The sequence below is a fragment of the Crocuta crocuta genome, unplaced genomic scaffold (genome assembly GCF_008692635.1).
Source record: "Crocuta crocuta isolate KB4526 unplaced genomic scaffold, BGI_CrCroc_1.0 scaffold134, whole genome shotgun sequence".
Classification (NCBI taxonomy): Eukaryota; Metazoa; Chordata; class Mammalia; order Carnivora; family Hyaenidae; genus Crocuta; species Crocuta crocuta.
In genome coordinates, this window is record NW_027530183.1 from 1,613,313 (window position 1) to 1,635,442 (window position 22,130).

A 22,130-nucleotide genomic window follows, 5' to 3' on the forward strand; every position below is an offset into this window, starting at 1 on the left:
TTTCCATTAGGATCCAAAAATCAAGCAATCTGTTCTAATTCTAAGAAAATAACTAGATATATAGCCAAAGATATATGTGAATAGCAGCATCATTTGAGAATAAGGATCATGTCCTTATTAAGGACACACTCTGAAGCTAGATTACAGGAGATAGAGCTGTGTAAACTTGAGCCAGATATTAAACTTCTCTGAACCTCAGTTTCATCATCTGTAAAAGAGTAATGGATAGTAAACTATCCATTTCATTCATAATTTTGCTTTATAAAGACCCTAGTCTAAAACTGAAAACTCTGAATTTCTTTTTGAACAAAAACATGCTAAATGTGTAAAACTAAAAACTCCCACAATTAGGGCCTGAACAAAAAAGTATGTCAGTATTTTAATGGACTCTATTTAATTTGTTAGAAAATACTTAATAGATGATGAAAATATAATAATGAAGAATAATTTTTTTCTTCAAATCAATCCTAATATTTAAGGAAATAGGAAGTGTAATATTTGATAATATGAGGATAAATATTTTCCTCCTCATTCATATCCATGTAATATGTTTTCAATTTATGTTCTAGTATTATATGCATAGTATATGATTTAAAATAAAGAAAAAAGTGAGGCTATTTAAGTCCAATCTATCTGTAACACCACCACAAAAAGGTGATACAATTTTTGTCAATGTTTGAGCACCTATAAATTCTCCATTAAATTTTTGCATATCATAATAATAGCTAAAAGTTAAGTCAGAGTGGATAAATACTGAAGATCAAGTATATTTGTTTATATTATGACACTGATGTTTTATATTATGTCCACTGAAGACAGTGGTTAAAGCTTTAATTAGAAATCTGTTCTACAATTGCAAGACATAACATTAGTCTCAAAATGTTTACACTGCATATCAACTTTTTTGTTATTTTAAGATAATACTAAAAATAGTATATTCTCTTAAACAAATTAGAAGCTTCATGCTATTTTGATTAGTTACATGATCTTCATGCTTTGGCTGAATTAAATATCACATAATTGTCTTTTATGTCCTTATTCATTAGGGGCACCTGAGTGGCTCAGTCAGTTAAGCATCCAGCTTCAGCTCAGGTCATGATCTCATGGCTCATAGGTTTCAACCTCACATCAGCTGTGTGCTGACAGCTCAGAGCCTGGAGCCTGCTTTAGATTTACTTACATGACAGAAAAGAAACCACACTGAAGTCAGAGAACATACAGAAAAAGAGAACACATGCTTTTTCAAGATGTCATATTTTAGTAGATTTGAAACTTCTTTTTATATGTAGATTTCTTTATTTCAGATCAAGAGCTCTAATTAGAAAATCACTTGTCAACAGGCATTCTGTGCATCTTATCACATGCAAATTTATAGACTACTTTGTTGAGTATATTCAGTTTCCAGAAATATAATTTGGGTTTTGTTAATAAAGACATGGGCTAAATATATTTAAATATGTCATAGAATACATTGCAGAGTAGGCTTAGAATCTATTTTTTTTTTCATTTTTTTAATGTTTTATTTATTTCTAGGAGAGAGAGAGAGACAGCGTGAGCAGGGGAGGGTCAGAGAGAGAGGGAGTCACAGACTGAAACAGGCTCCAGGCTCTGAGCTGGCAGTCAGCACAGAGCCCGTCGCGGGGCTCGAACCCACGAACCGTGAGATCATGACCTGAGCGAAAGTCGGACGCTCAGCCGACTAAGCCACCCAGGTGCCCCGCTTAGAATCTATTTTAAATGACTATACCAATAGCAAATGCAGTTGCATTGTTGCTTACAGCAGGCTTGGGTAATGAAATTGTCCATAGTGCTGGAGTCTGCATATAAGCTTATTTCTTTCAGGTTTTTTTTCTTCTTTAAATGTTTGTTTATTTTGGGAGAGGGGGGACGGGCAGAGAGAGAATCCCAAGTAGTGGCTGTCAGGACAGAGCCCATAGCAGGGGCTTCATCTCACCAACACGAGATCATGACCTGAGCCAAAATCAATAGTCATATGCTTAACTGACTGAACCACCCATGTGCCCCTCTTTCAGTTTTGAATACTTGCTTTATCAACATTATGATATCATCTCTTCCATATTCAAGTGTTTATATTGCATAGTAAGAAATTTTGTTAGCAAATCAGTCAAGGGCTCTGAAAAAATTCATTATTGTTAGCTTTCCGCAGAGGATAAAAACCAAGCTACATGTAGATGAGGGAAATCTATCTTTCACTTTACCTTGTTTGCTTATTACTCTCTTGTCAGTGTCTTAGAATTACCTTCATGAGTCCATTATAGCTATGAAAATAACCCCTATTTCTGTGACTAAATATTCTTAGAAATCTTGTTATTGGTGGATTATCTCACAGAACTAAAGAAGTGTTTGGATACTTGACCAAAGCCATATTGATATTTAATAAACCATAGCTATGACTGAAACTATCATAAAACATTATGCAGTTATAACCTTTTATAGTGATTTAAACTTTAGGGCAACAAACTTTTAGAGCTATAAGAAAACCACAGAGATCAGTAACCAAGTCTTTCATTTTTCTGTAGGAAGAAACCAATCCAAAGCAGCTAGGCTAACTGGCAATCTATGATTTCAGCTAATTAACTGCAGAGCTGAGACCAGAACTTGTCTTTTCTGATTCCCAATGGAAAATATTCTCTTCTTAGAATACTTGCATTAGAGAAATTGTTTTAAAAACATGAAAACATGGCCACGCTAAATATACCAAAAATTCCAAAGGACTATTAAACTAAATTATCATAAATTTGACCTAAGATTAATATATTATCAAATTGAATATGATTTTATACTTTTTATTATTGATTTATTCATTTATTTTGCATTCTGAAAATGTCTCTTTAAGACTGATTTAGATTGGGGTGCCTGGGTGGCCTCAGTTAGTTGAGCATTTGGCTCTTGATTTCAGCTAAGGTCACGAGCTCATGGTTCATGGGTTCGAGCCCCACAACAGGCTCTCTGCTGACAGCATAGAGCCTACTTGAGATTCTCTGTCTCCCTCTCTCTGCCCTTCCCCTACTTGTGCACACACTCTCTCTCAAAAATCAAAAAATAAACATTAAAAAAAAAAAAAAAGACTGAGGGTGCCTGAGTAGTTCAGTCAGTTAAGCAGCCGAGGTCATGATCTCATGGTTCATGGGTTTGAGCCCTGCGTCAGGCTCTGTGCTGACAGCTTAGAGCCTGGAGCCTGCTTCAGATTCTATGTCTCCCTGTCTCTCTGCCCTCCCCCACTGGTGCTCTGTCTCTGTCTCTCTCAATAAAAAAAATAAATACTGAAAAATAAATAAATATTTTAAAAAGACTGATTTAGATGGCATAGGTTATTTTTCTTTAAGCTATGAGGGGAAACTTTGACATGTTGCCCTTTATTCACTTATGCTAGTATAAGTTTTCCAACTCATACCCTTGTTACTTAAATTAGAATGTTTAAAAATAGTTATTGTGATATCCAAGTAATTGAAGTCTTGAAGAATTTTAGTTGCAGAGAATTACAGCTTTGCTAATCGATGTCTTACACAAATTAGCAGCCTCAGAATCACGTAGAATTTGATAGAAAGGCAGAAACTCAGCTTCCCCTTATGTATGTATGTCTGTATGCATGTATTATTTATTTATTTTTGAGAGAGAGGCAGAGCATGAGCTGGGGAGAGGCAGTGAGAGAGGGAGACACAGAATCCAAAGCAGATTCTAGGCTCTGAGCTGTCAGCACAGAGCCTGATGTGGGGCTTGAGCCACTAACTGTGAGATGATGACCTGAGCCGAAGTTGGATGCTTAACCAACTGAGCCACCCAGGTGTCCCTCAGCTTCCCCTTCCTGAGATCTAGAACTACTGAGTGGGAGTCTGTGTGTGAATAAGCTCCTAGGTGATTCAGCTATGCCTTAGGGTTTGAGAAGCACCTCCTCAGAGAGTTAGTAACCTCAGAACTTCATTCTACTTGATGTCATTTTCTTGTCTCTTTCTTCCTCAACTTTCTTTTTGTGTCCTGGACCCCAGTCCCCCAAAAGGAACATAAAAATAATCAGCATGTGCTTCAATAAGCAAAAAGAAGTTTAGGCCAAAGGATGTAGAAGGGAGGAAAGGATGTACATCTCCTCATTCTGAGACGGTCTGGAGGACTATTGGCTAAGTATACTTCTATGTCTTTGGAATATTTTTAGCGTCTAACAGATCTACATTTTCCCCCTTTTCTCTGTTCTCCTGGAATCATCATTCACATTGGTCCATGCTCCAAAACTAAGGTTGTATAACTGCATTGAGAAGTGAAATACAGGAGTTAATTATACAGTGTTGACTTTACAGAGGGTGAGCCACAAAGCATCAAAAGCAGGAACTGCCTGTTCCAGTTAAGGACAGAGAACACCAAAGGATATATTATTGGTTATGTAACCTGGGAACCACTGTGAATAACAGGCATTGTGAAGCAGATGAAAAATGGTTGTGATTAAAAGCAAAGGAAAATACCTAAGGCTAAGCCTCCATCTACAAAGATGATTCTAGTGAGTTTTTCTTCTAGTGAGTGATAGATTGAATGTCTGTGTAGTGATTAAAAGCTTAGACTCTGAGTTAAATCTTTCTTGGTTCAAATTCCAGCTCATCTACTTCTTGGCTCTCACTGTGGGCAAGTTGATTAACCTCTAACCTCTTTATCTGAAAATTGAGAAAACAATAGTACCTACCTTATGCGGTCATTGTAAACAGCAAATGAGAAAAATCTATTTACAAAATACTTAGCACAGTGTCTGAAATATACTGAGTACTCAGTGTTAGAGTGCATTTATTCATTTGTTCATTTATTCATTTGTTAAGATTTTTCTCATCAGTTTCCCTTGTGAACAATAGCATTATTTTTTGTTTCTCTTCTGGGATTTGGCTGTGGTTTGTGGCCATGAAAATAGCTATGGCTTTTATCAAGGACATTTTCGGGGCTAAAGAGTGAGTGTTGATCACCTCTGGGATAATAAGTGCTAAGATATATCTGATCGTAGTGATAGGGAGTGTAATGACAGAAAAAGAGAAATGTCATAAAGTCCCTTGGGGTACTTAGATCCAGAATGGAAAGAGATGAGATACACGTGTACATAGATGAAAACCCCAACAGATGGTTTTTAAAAAATGTATGTTGAAAATTGTGTAACATATATGAGGATGTTTAGGGTGACTGAAAGGCAGCCATCAGAATTGGTCATTAATGGCTGCCATTTTCTTCAGGTGTCCTCTTCAGAGAATGAGGAGACAAGGGCACTGTCATATCTATCATGTAAAACTATAGGTTGACAAGCATGAGGGATTTCTTTTAAATGAACTTTTGAATCTTGATTTAGAAGCTGGCTAAGCATGAGAAGGCTGACTACAAAAAAGTCTTGGTATCAGTGCTGCTAAAATAGTTGCCAGCTTCAACCCTCACTGTGGTTATATGAACACAGGGTGCAGACAAGAGGGGAGAAATTCTGGAGGGTGGCAATTTTGGAAAATGAAAAGACCCTCAACTAGAACGTGGTGGTAGGGTGAGAAAGTAGAGATGGTTTGTAAAAGTTACTTTAAAACTCTGTGTCATAGACATTTTTAAAATGGGGGGAGGGAGGGGAGAGCACCTTTCATGGGTAAACACCCAGAGCCATTCTCTAATTCTAGAAATAAGTTAAAATCAGCATCTGTCAGTGGATGGTTAAACATTCTGCAGAGATCACTCAGAGTCTGGCTGGTATTTTCAGCCTGGAATCCCCTTTAGACATTGGGTTCGCAGTCTCTACGCTCTAATCTGACTGTTTCTTTGTGCTTCTTTTCCACAGTACGCATGTATCCCAAGTCAGCAATGTTTCGACAACTGGAGAGTAAGTTTTTTGGATATGGGTTCTTCCCTCCTTTCTCATTTAGCAAACAGAAAAAAAAAGCTACTCTAAGGGTGTTTAGTATTGGAAGATTAATACAGTAAGCAACCAATGGTGATTTTTTTAAACCAGAGAAGAGGACTAAATAAGACGTGTTCCTGTTTGAGCTTCTGTGTGGGTGTGTGACTAGAGACAACTCAACCATTTGAACATGCAAGATTTTTGCTTCAGTCAAAATAATGTCAGAGTCTATTAATATTTGCAAAATATGTATTTGGGGAAATATCTTGCAATGAAGGATGCCATTAAAGGTTAAAGTAGTAACCGTGTCTTTACTGCTTCCCTCATTATGTTTAATCAGCCAACATTTATTAGGTACCTGTACCATGCCAAGCATAGTGTTAAGTGTATAACGTCAAATAAGCCTTGGGCTCTGCCTTCAGGGACTTTATAGCCCAAAAGGGACACAGAATCAAAAGCAAATTAGTGATGGCAACACTCCACAGAGCAGCAATAGTGCTCTGTTGATTATGTCCGCCATCTGCCTTTTTCCTCCTCAGGCTACCAATTGCACATGGACTAAACTCTAAACTCCATTTACCTGCCCTTGCCTTCCTCTCTGACTAGATTGCCCATTATGCTTCAACCTCGTGACCTTCTATTTCTGGAATTAGCCAAGTGCATTTTTGCCACAGAACCCTTGTACTAGCTGTTTCTCAGCCTGGCCATTAATTTTACTATAATTTGCTTTTTTGTTCCAATGTCCTCTCATTGGAGAAGCCATCCCTGACTATCCACAGTCACTCTCCAGTCCTGTCCTCCATTTTGGAGAGAATTTATCCCCATCTGAAATTTCATGATTTGTTTATTACCTGTCTTGCTTCATAGCAGCAGTGTAAGCTCTAAAAACACGGGGGCCTTGTCTGTCATATTCATGGCTGTATCCCTAACACATAGAAAAGTGCCTGATATATATTAGGCACTAAATAAATATTTGTGACTAGTTTCTTGCTCAAAGACTTTCCATCACATCTTACTCCCTTCCTTGCTGAGACATAAATGGGCCTTTTTAGAGCATCTTCCATCAACAGGGATCAGGAAGAAAAGGAGGGAAGATATGATGAGGAGGTAGAAGAATTTAAAGAAGCACTAACTGGTATGAATTTGGATCTAATGGGATAAATTGGGATGTTTTTTCTTCTTTACTAGGTAAAGAAGCAGTGAAAGGACTGACCTCTCTTAGCTTTGTGAATTTTAAAGCTGAATTATACCAAGACTGATGTGTCCTTGCTTGTGTGTTTCCTGACAGCCTTTACTTCTTTTATGTCTTGTATAGTTTGGGAAAGTTGTGGGATAGATTTGTATGTATATATTAATTCACTCACATCCCCATGTACCACTGTTAAGTAATCTTGAATCATTGGGATATAGAGTTCTAAATATGTAAGTTCTAGTGCCCAAGTTACACTATACTCGTTCAATGTCTTCAAATAGTTTTAATGAAATTGCTTTGCATCTGTTAGAAAACTACATTTGGAAAATCTAAAGTTCTTAAATTTCTTAAAACCCATTTTATTTAAGTGGATGTTTTCTTAATCTGAACATTTAAAAATATATACATGGTTCTTTTAAATTTAATAGCTTTATTGATACACAAAAAAACTATACATACTTTATGTATGTACAGTTTGATGAGTTTGGATATGATTCTTTTTTCAAGTGCAGGAAAACACGGTTTGAGGAGAATATGTTTAGAATTTTCCATGGCAGCTTATTTAGAATTAAATAGCGTGGTGATAAAAGGTTAGATACATTAAAAGATTATGTAGCTTTAAAAAGGATACCTTACCTATCTCATCATGCACTCCTTTTAGCCCCTGTACTGAAATATTTCTTCATGTTGAACAAAGCAAATCTATCCTACCATCTTCAGTAATGAGTATTGGGATATTTGCACGAATACAGCTTCAACTATATACATCACAATTCAAATGAATAAAAGTTCAGAAAGATTTTGCTGTTCTAAGTAGTAATTGTTCTGGTGAGCTGTTCCTTTTTAATAGCATTATTCCCTGCATAATTTTATCTTAAAGGGATTCTAAATAGATAATAGCAACCATAAAATTATTTGTGCCAGTTTGCTTTGCAAATCATACTGTCTTCCTCTAGAGAACTGGTATGACATCTGGAGGAACTCACCCTTATAAGAATAGGTCTATTATTATTATATGAGGGAAAAAAATATTTCCTCATTCTGCCTTATATTAAATGACCCTTATTTCCTGATTGCCTCTGATAATTGTTGCTAGACTTGCTGTGAGCATTTCAGTAATCCTGGACATACTGAGATGAGAAACACAGTTACCAAATTGGTAGAATTTGTTAGGTTTGGTTTTATCTTACACATGTTACAGATATTTTGAGATGTCTCCCATACTGTCTTTGCTCATGAAACTATAGTAGATCTACCACTGGAAATACAGATTTTCCAAAATTATAGATATTAAATTTTTAAAGGCAGTCATCGATAAATTTGATTACCTGATTTACTCTCAATTTTTTCTTTATTAGACTCTTAGAAAGAACTATCCGGTCAGCAGTAGAACAGCATCTTTTTGATGTTAATGGCTCTGGAGGTCAAAGTTCAGAGGACTCAGAATCTGGAACATCGGCAGCATCTTCTGCCACATCTGCCAGACAGCGCCGCCGCCAGTCCAAAGAGCAGGATGAAGTTCGACGCAGCAGAGACCTGTGAGTTGGCATTGGTGCCTCTTATTTGCATTTTCTTTTTTTTAATTTTTTTTTCAAATGTTTTATTTATTTCTGAGAGAGAGAGACACACAGTGTGAGCAGAGGAGGGTCAGAGAGAGAGGAAGACACAGAATCCGAAGCAGGCTCAAGGCTCTGAACTAGCTGTCAGCACAGAGCCCAACGTGGGGCTTGAACCCACAAACTGTGAGATCATGACCTGAGCCAAAGTCAGACGCTTAACCGACTGAGCCACCCAGGTGCCCCCTTATTTGCATTTTCTCTTCTCCTTTTAAAAATATACACCTGAATTAGTCACTGCATTATAGCCATTCCCATTTCAGTATTCAGGTTAAAACTTCAAAAGTTTTCTCTTTTCACTATTCTCTTTTTTTAAGTTTGTTAACTTATTTTTTTCTGTTTGAGAAAGGGAAAGTGCAAGCAAGGGAGGGGCAGAGAGAGCAAGAGAGAGAAAGAGAGAGAGTCTCAAGCAGGTTCTGCACTTGTCAGCACAGGGCCCACTGTGGGGCTTGAATTCACGAAACTGTGAGATCATGACCACCGAAATCAGGAGTGAAACGCTTGACTGACTGAGCAACCCAAGTGCCCCTTGACTACTCTAAAGTTAACTAACATTTGGAAATTTGTAGGCAACTAAATGAATGTTTCAGTTTTGTTTGGATGTTTTACATTGTCTAGATGTATATTGTAGGAAGCCACCTCTGATTTAATCCATTTCATGGCTTCCTCATGAATATCTTATTGGGAGGGATGCCCAACCCCTGGAGGAGAAAATGGCCCTATGTCAGTCCAGAGGTGGTTTTTTTCTTATTAGACAACATTCATTTGACTGTTAGAACAGCTTAGGAAATCAACAGATCTCCCTGCTGTATTGGTTTGATGAGATATTAGAATAGCACTGTAATACTCTGACAATTGATTACATTTTTAGGATAAGAAATGTTGAGCCCAATTCTAATCAGAAGAGGAAATGCTTAAGTTCTTTTTTTATTATAATAACTACAACCTTTCCCACAGCATGAATTTCAAGAATAGTATTATAAGGAACGTTTTCCTTCATTAAAGGATTTGAGAAGATACAAATAAACAATTATCATCCACATTTTTTAATAACATCATTTGAATTGTCACAGAAAATAAAGTTATATTCGTATATTTTTCCCAAAAGTTTTATTTTTATCTACCATAGCATTTAGTCTCTATAAAGTTATTGTTTTGAATTCCTTATTAAATGTCAAAGATTAAATCAGACCCTGAGCCTCCTCATTGTTTTTCCCTGGATTCATAATCTATATCAAAATCTTAGGAAAAAAATGAAATTTCTTTTTGATTAAAGAAAGACACAAAAGAGAAGTAGTGTAAATAAATACCATGCTGCCTATTGTCACGATGTTTAAAAGTTATACTAACAAGTGTCATTTTAGAAATAAAACAATATCAATTGTATTACCTACTGACTTTTTAAGTGATAAAAGCAGCATTTTTTAAAAAATTGTCTTGGAGCTGGTCGGTTGGAGAGGGTGCTATAATACTACCTTTAGAGAATAGAAAGATACAATACAGGAGAGATTTATTTTTAAAATTAGCTACTAAGCTTTATAGAAAATGTTTAGGAGTATAACTAGTTTGTGTACTGCCTAAATTGTGTTACACAGCAAGTACAAATTATTTAATACTGTTCATATCCTCTGCCTTATTTTTTGCCAAATAGTATGTAGCAACACATTGCATTTTAAAAATAGTCTTAGTGTGTCACGACGTCGTGCTTTCCACCCTCTTTGTTTGGACCAAGGGACGGCAAGCTGAGTGTGGATAGAAGTGGTGGGAAGCACTGGAGAGAGAACAGAGACAGACAGCGGTAGTGTTGATGGTGGGCACAGCTGCAGCCGGAGGCAGCACAGTGGGGTAAGGTCACAGTGAATAGGGGACAGATAGAAACATAAGAAACATACAGTAAGTGACCTTTCCTGCAGAATTTAGTTTCCCAAGTTGGGAATGTTTCTAATATAAGTTATCTTGATCACATTTTACTATCAATATCAGGAGAACAAATGAGATGGAGAATGGTAGAAGCTGACTAATCTAACCCATGAAACTCTAGCCTTCCTCTTAATGTTTCTTCTCTGGTATTTGCTTCACTGCTCATGCTGCTCACTCATTGTGGTCAGACTCAGTTGTGCACTGAGTGAGTGAATCTCGGGCTGCAAACTGTATGTAGCCAAGGTAACTTACAGTCTTGCATTACTCTTTCTCCCTGGTATGTGGTCTGGGCATGCACAAGTCCACTTCCTGTGTTCCCTGTTGGCCTCACCCTCCCATTCATATGGCCTCTTCCTCATCTGACATGCTGAGTAATTAGCATTCTTGATAGTCCCCTTCCTCTTCAACCTCCAGCCCACACTGCACTGCCTCTGTGAACTCACCAGGTCTATGGAGGAGTGAGACCCCAGACCTACTGCTCTCAGGGCCCCAGACCTACTGCTTTTGTCCCCATGAAAGTCCTCTCCATGATGTCCCCAGGAGATATAGTGACATATCACTGATTGTGCAGAATCGGTGGTTCAGAATTGTTATCATAGCCTATATTAAGTATATTTTTCTTAGTATATACTTACTCATAATTGATTCATTTATCAAAGATTTTCATCAGGCTTTGCTTAAAAAAAGATTAAGCTAGACTTTATTCTATTCAAAACTAATAGCTTCATGGAATAGCTAAAAAGAATTTTTAAAGAGATACCTGGATGGCTAAGTTGGTTAACCATCCAACTCTTGGTTTTGGCTCAGATCATGATTTCACAGTTGTGAGATCCCCGCTGCCCCTCTCCCCCCTCAAAAAAAAGGGGGGAGTTCTTAAATATACAAACTCATTGTATTTTTGTCTATTGTTTGACCTCCTAACAACTTAGAGCTGCAACCAACTAAAAAAATATATCCTTGGGATGTCTGGGTGGCTCAGTTGGTTAAGTGTCCAACTTCAGCTCAGATCATGATCTCACAGTTTATGAGTTCGAACCCCACATTGGGCTCTGCCCTGACAGCTTGGAGCCTGGAGCCTGCCTCGGATTCTGTGTCTTCCCCTCTCTCTGCCCCTCCCATGCTCATGCTCTGTCTCTCAATAATAAAATAAAAACATTAAAAAATTTTTTTAATTTTTTTTCTTGAAGCCAATGATGACCATATTTCACGATTAGATTAAAGAGTCAATAAAGTCTGTACTAAAGTCATCAGGGCAGATTTTTTAAACAAATACAGGGGGCGCCTGGGTGGCTCAGTCAGTTAAGTGTCTGACTTCGGCTCAGGTCATGATCTCACTGTCCATGGGTTTGAGCCCTGAGTTGGGCTCTGTGCTGACAGCTCAGAGCCTGGAGCCTGCTTCAGATTCTGTGTCTCCTTCTCTCTCTGACCCTCCCCACTGACATTCTGTCTCACTCCATCTCTCAAAAGTAAATAAATATTTTAAAAAATTTTAAACAAATACAGAAGATAGACTAAGATTATAAACATTTCTTGTTTGTCTAAATTTATAAGGAAACATTATCAGGTTTATGTTATTATTTGCTACTGTAAAAATGTCAAAGTTTAAGGAATATATTCATTATGTGAAAGGTTTTAGTTTAATTCATTTATTAAAAAACTTGCCATCTGCCCAGTGCATGGAAATGTTGACTCTTGGTGATGGGAATATGGAAGTTCGTGAAAGTCTCTCTTCTTTTCTATGTGTGTGAAAATTTTAAAATAAATACTTTTTAAAAGGCAAAGGGTAATTTAAGTGAAAGTGGTTTCAACTATCCAAAACACAATAAACTGGAAATGTATACCGATTTCTTTGTTATAAATATTATATTAAATTCTTACTTAAAAGTAAAAAAAAAATGCTGTACTATTAGAGGAACAATAAGTAATCAAGTATTACTAGAACAGTAAATATGTATGTAGGGGTGAGGAAGAAACCCTAGATGAAGTGAGAAGCCGCAGAGATCTCAGTTCAAGTCAAATCTCAGTGATGTCCAGTATGATTGGAAGCTGTCAGAATGTTGCAGGCAGGAATTGTATACCAGTGCTCTCACAGTCACATTTGTACCATGGCTGAAAGATGTTGACTCACACAAAAGGAGAGACCTTTTTTTTTTTTTTTCTTTTAAGCGAGAGAACAGGATTTCCACATGAGCACACTGAACAGATTTTCATATATTTATTTTGACAGGACTTATTCTAGTCATTTATTCACTATTCAGAAAGATTATAAAATAAATTTTGTGTTTTAATTTCTAAAACTAGTTTTTAGCTTTTGTATTAGCCTACTGGGGCTACTTTAACAAAGTACTACAGTCTGGGGGGCTTAAACAATAGGGATTTATTTCCTCACAGTTCCAGAGGCCAGAAGTCCACGATCAAGGTGCAGACGTGGTTGGTTTCTGATGAGACTTCTCTCTTCAACTTTCAGACAGTGCCTCCTTTCTGTGTCCTCCGATGGCCTTTCTTCTGTATGTCTCCTCCTCTTCTTATAAGAACACCAGGTCTATTGGAGTAGAGCCCCACCCTTATGGCCTCATTGAGCCTTAATTACCCCTGTAAAGGCCCTGTCTCCAAAAACAGTCATGTTGATGGTTAGGGCTGCAACATAAAATTTGGGGGTAAACAGAATTCTGTCATACGAGCTTTCAAACATAAACCACCCCCCCACTAGAAAAATTATAATAGGAGGTATACCCCAAGAGTTAGAGGAAATCAGAAGAGTGATTAGACAGAATTTATATAGTAAAACAAATTATTTTGAAGTTGATACCAAACTCATCCAGCCATCCATAAAAGGCACCTGTCTCAGTGCATCGAGGGGAGAGATTTAAGAGTGTTTGCATGAGGATATGTGCCAGCATGTTAGTCCCTAGGATATTTCTAATAACTGTTGCATCAATCTTTTATATAATTTTACCAAGTCTATATATTTTTACGTTAAAAGTTGTGTAAAATAAGACTAAATTAAATATAGAGTGCTAAAAATCACCAAAGATAGTATAACTTTGAAAATATTACGGTAATATTTAATTCATAATTTTGTCTCTATTATAAGCCCATCTAAAACAGGATATGAATTTAGATTACAGAATATTTAACATTATCTTTCTTTTGGGGATATGGTTGAGCTGATGTTAAAATATAGTCATCAGTTTTGCTCTTTAGAGGTCATGTATTTCAAAATAGAGCTGTAGTATTTAGGGAGTTACCTTGAGTTAGTCATACCGTAAGGGAGAGATCTCATTCATTTGCACTTTGGCAAGCCATGCACTACACTCATGGCTTAATTTGTTCCATGATGTAGTAAAAGACAAGCAGTTTGCTAAGTAATTTAATTTGGTGAAAACTCCTTGAGGAAATGTTTAAGATACTCAAAACTGAGTAATCATTACTACTGAGTAATCAATAATATTAAGTGAATTAAATTCATTAGTTACGACATTCGTATCTACTTCTAAAACTAAGTCATGAAGCTAAAACTAAGTCAAAAAAATAAAACTAAGTCATGAAACTTTGTAATAAGAAGTAACAAATCCATGTTTTAGTTAAAATATTTTGTGTTCTGTAGTTTTTATTAACTTATATTATTTTTACCAAAATTATCAAATGCAGTCGGATTTTGTTATTAATGCTTCTCTACGATGCTGAAATGTCTTCATTTGCGAAAATCAGCATGCCCCATTCTAGAGAAAAAGACATCATATTTCCTTTTCAGATTTTTCTCCACACTTTGTATTATAAAATGTGTGTGGGGAGGGTGTAATTTATTAATAATGGGAAAATTTTTTGTAAGTTTGCACTATTCTCCCTGTTTGAATACAAATTACTTTTGGTACAAATACAAAAGTTGTTCATTGGTAGAAACACAGTCCCCGCCAATTTGCCTCTAGGAATAATTTCTCTTTTAATGTGATTTATTTGGCACCAGTTGGTCTCAGGAGTAGCACTGTGCTCAGATTTTGATCAAAGAGGCAAAATGGAATTTCTGGACACTCTCCTGATTTCCCATGTGATGCAGTGACACTGTCATTAAAAGGTCCCTTTTACCTTTTAAAATAAAATTAAGCTTTTTTTTTTTAATTTCAAGGGGCCTTGTCGACAAAGAAAATATTCCTTCTGGGTTCAGCAGCCTTGAAGATTGTATTTTGAATGCTCAGGAAGTGGAAAAGTTACATGAAAATACTTCCAGTTGTATTGGAGAAAGGGGCAAACCTAAACGTCAGAAATCCAGTTCCAAACTGTCTGAACTCCATGGAAATCAAGATGATCTTGTGGTAAGTGAATATTCTGTAAAATTTTTACTTGTAGTCAGTTAGGAAATACCACATCCTTTTCCTTGCTTTGTAAANTTTATTCCAATCTTAGCTTATAGGACTATAGGATATGAGTTGTGAAGACCTTAAAGCTACCAAGTACACACACTTGTATTTCTTTTTAATATTAAAATCAAAGCTGAGAAAAATTATATTCTACCAAAAGAAACAAAGACAGCACTCTTTGATTCCCATGTTATGTAAACTGGTCTGATTTTTATCTCATTCCTTCAAGCATTTTTAAATTTTATTTTTGAAATATTGTCAATAGAGCCTTTTTCTTGTTTTCCCCCATTCTGTTTATTCTTGAATATATGACTATATACAAAAAATTAATAAACTTAAAGCCAAGTGAAAGAAAACTGCATAGAGAAAGAAGATCAGCTATCTTTATGTACAAAAATCTCTGTGTTCAGAAATTTAGTTAAAGTCTATATTCTAGAAAGTATTTTCTTCCAAATTAACCAGAAACAAACAAAAAAATCAACCTCTTACACAGTTAACTCAGACCTTACAAGTTATTTTATACTATTAGTACACATCATCCTTTTCTGTGTATGCTTCAGTTTCTCTGAAAAGTGAAAACCAAAATATATCTACTTAGTCCGTTTAGTTTTAAAATAAAATGAATAAAAACTGAAGATAAAATTTATAATGTAATATGAGCTAGAGTCTGCATAATAAAAATAAGTAATGTCCATTCTTACTGTTCAATAAGTAAATACTCTAATCTGTTTTATCTCTGACCAGCTTTTAGCTCCATGCTGGGTTTTTCATACATTTAGTAAAATTTATGGGCCATCTCTTCTTCATTGTCAATTTATGCATGTGCCCAGAGAAGATTCCCAGTTTTGCCCTAAATAAAATATACATAAAGGCAAATTCAGGGAAACATGTTAATTTCTTTTCTTTCCCCCCCTCCAAATGTCGTGATGCTCTGTTTCTAGAAGTAAAAGTGACCAGCTAGAAGGGACAGAAACAGTCACCCACCTCAGGTCCATATCTGATACACTCCAAATAAGGAATGTAAGCTTTGGAACCATTATACACATTAAATGTTTTTAGCATTAACTTAATTCTTGCTTAGGGGAAAGGAAATTTTTAAGTAAAATAAATGGTGCTAATTTCATTAGCTCTTTATTTGGCTCACAATTTGCTTATCTGCCAAAGAGATTACAATGACTAAAAGTCCAACACTAGACTTCTTTGGAAAGAATGTACTTCTCTATGCAATCCCTTTTTACATGAACTGAACCAATAATTTTTTTTCATTTCACAAAGAAATATTTTCATTTCACAAGGAAGAGTGTCTTAGGGAGGTGATAATAGCTAATAAAAGTGAAAAAGTACACTTATTCCTTAGAATCTGTGTTTGATTGATAGAACTATGGACATATTCTTTGTTTAAAAACATTTGGAATGGAGAGCCCAATGCCGTCTTGGTCTTTTTAGGTGAAGGGTTTGCCCCCATGTTAGTTGCCAGTTTCCTCATTCCAGGATTGTGAATGTCACCTATTAACATAAGTGAGCCAAATGGACCATGTCTTTTTGCAGTGGATAATTGAAAGCCCTGCCAGCACAACTTCCTCAGAGAAAGTAAAGGTGTTCTCTAAGAGCTTTTCTGGCTGTCATATGCCATGAATTTTTAGATCTGATCTTAACAGGTAACCACAAAGCAAAGAGGCAAGGAACATAGCAAGTCTTTAGATTCCATCCTAAAAGTTATGTTGTGCAGCATAACTTGTCACTTATTTTTAACCTTCTAAGTTTACTTTTCCCAAATCTCCTCCCAAAACCTTTCCCTACTCCATTTCAAGTTCTTTACACCCTGACTAAACATTTATTTTTAAACCTGGGGTAATGGGGAAGAAACATATACATAATTATATGCCTTTATGTGCCAGGAAGTATTTCAGATCCTAGGGATACAGCAGTGAGAAAAATAGGCAAAAGTTACTGTACTCATGGGGCTTACATTCTAGTAGGGGGAACAGACAATAATCAAGATAAGCAAGTATAATACAAAGTATGTTAGATAGTGGTAACTACTAGGAAGAAACATAGAGCTAGAAATGGAGACAGGAATTGTGAGGGAGCAGGGGATGCAATTTTAAATAGAGTGAGCTGAGAAGATCTCCCAAGAATTTGACATCTGAGTGTAAAGACTTACAGAAAGTGAGGAAGCAGGCCATACTTTCCTAGTAGGTATAAAGTCCCTGGGCCAGTAATTTATCTGGAATCTTCAAAAAACCACAAAGGTACCATTGTGTTTGGACGAGGGTGAGCAAAGTTAAAGAGGTAATGGGAGAAAGTGGGCAGATGAAGTAGAGCCTCATAGAGCCTCATGGATCGTTGTGAGGACTCTGCCTTTAATCTGGGTGAAATGAGAATCCACTTGAGGGTTCTACGTAGAACAGTGATCTGACTTACTTAAATTTGATTCAACTGCTATGTTGAGAATAGACAGTAAGCAGGCAAGGGCAGAAAGAGAAACCCCATTTAAGAAGCTATTCCAATAATCTGGATTTGAGGTAATGATGGCTTGAACAAGGTGATAGCAGAGTCAGCATGTATCAGAGTCAGTCCTTGCAGACTGTACGATGCACTACTCTAGGGTCACTGTTCACATAGATTAAAATGCAAATGGTTCCTCCTAGACTAGTGCCACTGCAGTCATTGTGATGTGGTGGATGGATTCTAGGTATATTTTGAAAGTAGAATTGACATGATTCCCAGACATTACCTGTGTGGTGTGAAAGTAATAGAGGAGTCAAAAGATGACTCCAAGGTTTTTAGCCTGAGCAACTAGATGTGTGTTGCGAGTTTAACTGAGATGAAGAAGACAGAAGTTTAGGGCATCATGGGTTCAGTTTTGGAAATGAGATTGAGCTGCCCATTAGATATCTAAGAGGGCATATCAGGAAGGCAATTGGATTTCTAGGCCAAGAGTTTAGGGAGGATATCCTGGCTGGAGTTAAAGTGTGGGAGTCATCAGTAGATAGAGGATATTGATAGCCAATATTCTGGATGAAGTGATCAAGGGAGTGAGTGTGGACAGAAAAGAGAAGTCATCTCAGAGACTGTGAGCCCTGAAACACACCAACATTTAGAGGATGGGGAGATGAGAAGGTACCAGGAGAGGTACTTAAGAGACAAGCAAAGTAGAAGACAGACAAGGTGACTTTGATGCCTTGGAAGCCAAGTCAACCAGTATCTTGAAGAGGAGAGATGGGTCAAGCAGAAGACCGCATGTTTGACCAGTGGGATTAGCCAGCTGGAGATCACTTACTAAGAGCAGTTTTGTTGAAGAGACTGGGAGCAAAAGCCATTTTCCAGAGAAAATGAAAAGAAAGTACCTGAACACGGTGAGTGATAATTTCACACTGATCACACCAGCCCACAACACAACCAAAGAGAATATGCCATAGACCGAAAAAAGCATCTTGCACAGTTGGAATCCCTAACATGGGTACTGGCTGGGCACATTCGCCTTCATCCTGTCACCTCTTGAGACAGTCATGACCAGCAGGGACCAAGAGGCTACCGAGGAATTCAGAGCTTAAAAATTAGTGGCCATGAGTGACATTAGAGTGTTCTGCCTTATCTCTAATTATTGCCATAGTCCCAAACTTTTCCTCCCCCTTTAAACTCCTAGCTCATGTGTGTGCCCTCCAGTCATTCTCAGAGCAAAACCTTGTCTCTTCATTTACTTGAAGAACTAAGACACCCAGCTTTTGTGTCAGCAGCTTCCCTCCTGCTTCATAACATCTCTAAGAACTCCACTCATTTTCTTTTCTCACCTGCTCAAATGATAACATGGCTTTTCTCATTTCTAAGGTTAACCTCTAAATCAAGAAGTATCCATGTAAATTCTGTTTTCTATATCCATCCTCCCCCTCACCCCCATGTAGATGTACAAACATATACATACACACACTCACACATTTTTCATGGCTTCCTCTCCACTGGCTCATTTCTTTTGGCCTAGAAAAAGCCTCCATCTCTAAAAGCTTTCTCTTCTGGGCACAGTTTAACAGTCTGAATCAAAAGCCCATAACTTAGTCATGCATTTTATCCAGTAATCATACACTCAGTTCTACTTAAATATGGAAAAGACCATGAGTATTAATTTGCTCACCACAAGACTTTCTATAATCATGGAAAATTAGAGGCAATATAAATGCTTAAAAGTATGACATCAGATTAGTAATGTGTATGTCAATTCAATAAAATTATTTTGAAGACCATGTAATAAAATAAAAACATTAACAAGTTATATTTTAAGTGTTTTGTATATATTATCAATTTTAATACTCCCAATTATCCATAAGGCAGATTTATATTATTATTATTATTCTCATTCTAAACATGAGGAAAATGAAGCAGAAGAGATTAAATAATGTGTCCAAGGTCACCCATAAGTGGTAGAACTGGGATTCTACAATATCCTTCAGTATTAAAGTAGGTTTTGAAGTGTACATTTATATATGTATATATATGTTATATATGTATACATTTTACACATTATATGTATATATGTATCATATGGGTATATGTATGTGTGTATATGAATGTATATAAAAATGTTCATTCCCAGGAAAAAAGACTGAAAGGAAATATGCCTAACGTGATTGATTGTGTGATGGTGGTGGTAGTAGTATTAGAATCAGCTGTTACTTGAGAGGCACCTGCGTGGCTCAGTCAGTTCAGAGTCCAACTCTTGATCTCAGCTCTGGTCTTGATCTCAGAGTCGTGAGTTTGATCTCCATGTTGGGCCTCGCACAGGGCATGAAGCCTGCTAAAAAAAAAAAAAGCATCTGTTACTCCATGCTGTTTTTCAAATGTTCTCAATATGATTATACTAATTCTATAAAATATAGAATAAGCATCACATTTATTATATAAAAACTGAAAACATAGTCTAGTAGCTCTCTTAATTTTAAACAATCTATTTAATGCCTTCTGTGCCCTCTGAAATCACAGGCAGGATTCAAGGAAGGAGCATAGCTCTTGCAGTCAGACCTGAGTTTCTCTTTCAAATTTATGGCTTACTATCTATGGCAAGTGAGCATATTATATAGCCTCAGTTACTTTATCCATAAAGTAGGACTATTAATACCTAACTGTGGTTTTTTGTGAGATTTAAATGCAACTAAATGTGTTAAAGAATAGAGAAAACTGAACACTGTTCATTCATACGTCCCTTTCTGCTCCCTAGATTCTAATAACCAGTCTATTTTTCTTCACTTGCCATCAAACATTTTGAACAGTCTGCACTTCCTTGTTCTGAATCTTGCTTTTCACCCTTGCTAGTTCAACCCAGTAACCCAGATTCTATGCCTGCTGGTCTGTGGAACCTGCTTTCTCCCTGTCACTGTTTGGACAAGGGTTGGAAATGGTCTTCTAAGACCTCTGTGCTCTGACATCCTCTTGGTCCTTGACTCCTCAAGCCTTTGTGGGGCTTGATACTTCATCCCTTTGTCTCAGAACTCTCTCCCTCTCTCCTCAACCTCGATAATGCTGACCTCTCTGTGTCCTCTTATCACAATGACTTTCTTCTGTGCTATCTCTTTCACTAGCTCATCCTCCACAAAGCACAGATAAATGTAGATGTTCCCCAAGTTTTGTCTCATTTCTCTTTTCCATCTTGAGATCTTTGCCACTTGCATGGTCTCAGATGTCACCGCTCTACAAACGACTTCCAAGTCAACATTTGATTGAAGCTCTCTGCAGTTCACCTTACGAAGTCAGCATGTTAAAACTGAATTTATTGTCTTTTCATCCTTGATCTCTTTTTCACCAGACTACCCACCTGATTTCATCAGTCAACATCTTCTTGGTCTTTTTGTTTATCCCAACTCCTCCTTCCAGCTTTTCAGTCAGTTGTCAAATTTAGTGCACTCTACTTTAAAAATGCCAACTTTAAAAATGCCATGGGGATGACTGGGTGGCTCAGTTGGTTAAGTGTCCAACTTCGGCTCAGGTCATGATCTCACTGTTCATGGGTTCGAGCCCCTCGTTGAGCTCTGTGCTGACAGCTAGCTCAGAACTTGGAACCTGCTTCGGATTCTGTATCTCCCTCTCTCTCTGACCTTTCCCTTCTCACACTGTCTCTCTCTCTCTCTCTCTCTCTTTCTCTCTCTCAGAAATAAATAAAAAACATTTAAAAAAAGTGAGAGAGAACTTGAGGAGTATCAGCTCAAGTTAAAAGACTTGATATTGCAGAGTATTTGTGTAAGATAAATCAATAGAGAGGGGAATGATGTCCAAGGAAAGGGGATCCATGGCAGGATCAGTGTTCTTGAGTAGTTGATAGAGGATTGAACATAGTGGATTGGTGGAGGGGATTGATTGTATCTTACTTTGACCTAAGGACTGTTTCATCAGACACTTCAGTGGTTTGCCCCCACTACCTCCTTTACATTACACTAAAGGTCTGCCCCATGTCCTAGCTACAACCTACCTTCCACCTAAGAAACATAAATATCCTTCTGACTTTTCATCCTCAGCATGTTTATACACATCTAGGATTTCTTTCTTCTGCGTACTATTGAATAAGAGAAGAATATGCTAGCCACTTTGAATTTTATGATTTGTCAATTAATATTATTACTCAGAAAGAACCTATCTTAGAAATAAAGCTAATATTAACAGTGTAACAAACTACAGTTGGACCAATAACTAAAATACAGAAGTCATGATGGCAAAGACCAGTGTCTGTCTAGTTCACCATTTACCATCGTACCCCAATGCCTAGCAGAGTTCAGAACTTACCAAAAAAAATGTGTCGAAAAAAATGAGTGTGTGAGTGGGTGCCATATTTTTTAGGGTAGTTTGTGTCACAAAAAGGCCCAAAATACAAAGTCTTGAACACAGTAAATATTACTTCTCCCGTAACAACCTAAAACAGGAGTTGAGAGCCAGGGTGAGAAGTGGAGGACTTGGTCCGTGCAGTTTTTCAGAGACCCAAGCCAGCTGCCTCCCTGTTATCTTCAAGTATCTCCCAGGGCACAATGGTGGTTTTTATCACCATTCCAACTCACAGAAGGACAGCATGAGCATTGAGGAATGTACCTGCTCGGGTAGTTTATCAGCCAGGCCTGGAAGCCACACACATTGCTTTGCACATCCTGTAGGAGAGGAGTTAATCACATGGCCATATCTCATTGCAAGAGAGGCCAGGAAAT

The 22,130-nt window shown here is 37.1% G+C and overlaps 1 protein-coding gene across 7 annotated transcripts in view; it reads left to right on the plus strand.

Moving 5' to 3' along the window:
* Positions 1-22,130, plus strand: part of FAM13A (family with sequence similarity 13 member A) — a 374,408-nt gene that overhangs the window by 296,112 nt on the left and 56,166 nt on the right. For all 7 annotated transcript variants that reach the window (XR_013335363.1, XM_077765111.1, XM_077765113.1 and 4 more), the window contains 3 exons: positions 5,804-5,845; positions 8,414-8,593; positions 14,718-14,904. Coding sequence is in view for 6 of the 7 variants with exons in the window: in XM_077765111.1 (XP_077621237.1) it covers positions 5,804-5,845; positions 8,414-8,593; positions 14,718-14,904 (409 nt within the window). In the remaining variant the exon portion in view is untranslated. The remainder of the gene's footprint in view (positions 1-5,803; positions 5,846-8,413; positions 8,594-14,717; positions 14,905-22,130) is intronic.